General features: G+C 39.2%; 1 protein-coding gene across 1 annotated transcript in view; it reads right to left on the bottom strand.

Moving 5' to 3' along the window:
• The window catches only part of LOC119588615 (ATP-binding cassette sub-family B member 6, mitochondrial-like), a 14,448-nt gene that overhangs the window by 12,402 nt on the left and 1,717 nt on the right, over positions 1-329 (bottom strand). Inside the window, exon 2 of the mRNA XM_037937255.1 lies at positions 7-188. Within this exon, the coding sequence (XP_037793183.1) occupies positions 7-188 (182 nt within the window). The remainder of the gene's footprint in view (positions 1-6; positions 189-329) is intronic.

Raw genomic sequence — 329 nt, 5'->3', positions numbered from 1 at the left:
TTGTACAGGATTGGCACAAAGACATTGGCCACTCTCCCAGCCAGCAGCAGCACAAAGCAAAAGAAGACGGCCAACTGCAGGAGGTGACTCTTCTTGGGCCACATGAAGGGCAGGAGAATGCGCATCTTTTTCCAAGTATTTCGCCATGTTGAACCCTGACTATTGTTCCTGTTCTGTGACTGTCCTTGCTGTGAGAGAAAAAAAAAAAGTGTGATATTCTGCTTACTAAAAAAATACTAATAAATAAAATATAAACATATCTATGTGAAAAAATAATAACCTCAAACTGTGTCAAAGTTACCATCACATGCTAATATAGTGATGTATTG

The sequence above is a fragment of the Penaeus monodon genome, chromosome 24 (assembly GCF_015228065.2).
Source record: "Penaeus monodon isolate SGIC_2016 chromosome 24, NSTDA_Pmon_1, whole genome shotgun sequence".
In the NCBI taxonomy this organism is placed as follows: Eukaryota; Metazoa; Arthropoda; class Malacostraca; order Decapoda; family Penaeidae; genus Penaeus; species Penaeus monodon.
The sequence above is the reverse complement of the archived record's forward strand: the minus strand, read 5'-3'. Positions and strand labels throughout refer to the sequence as shown.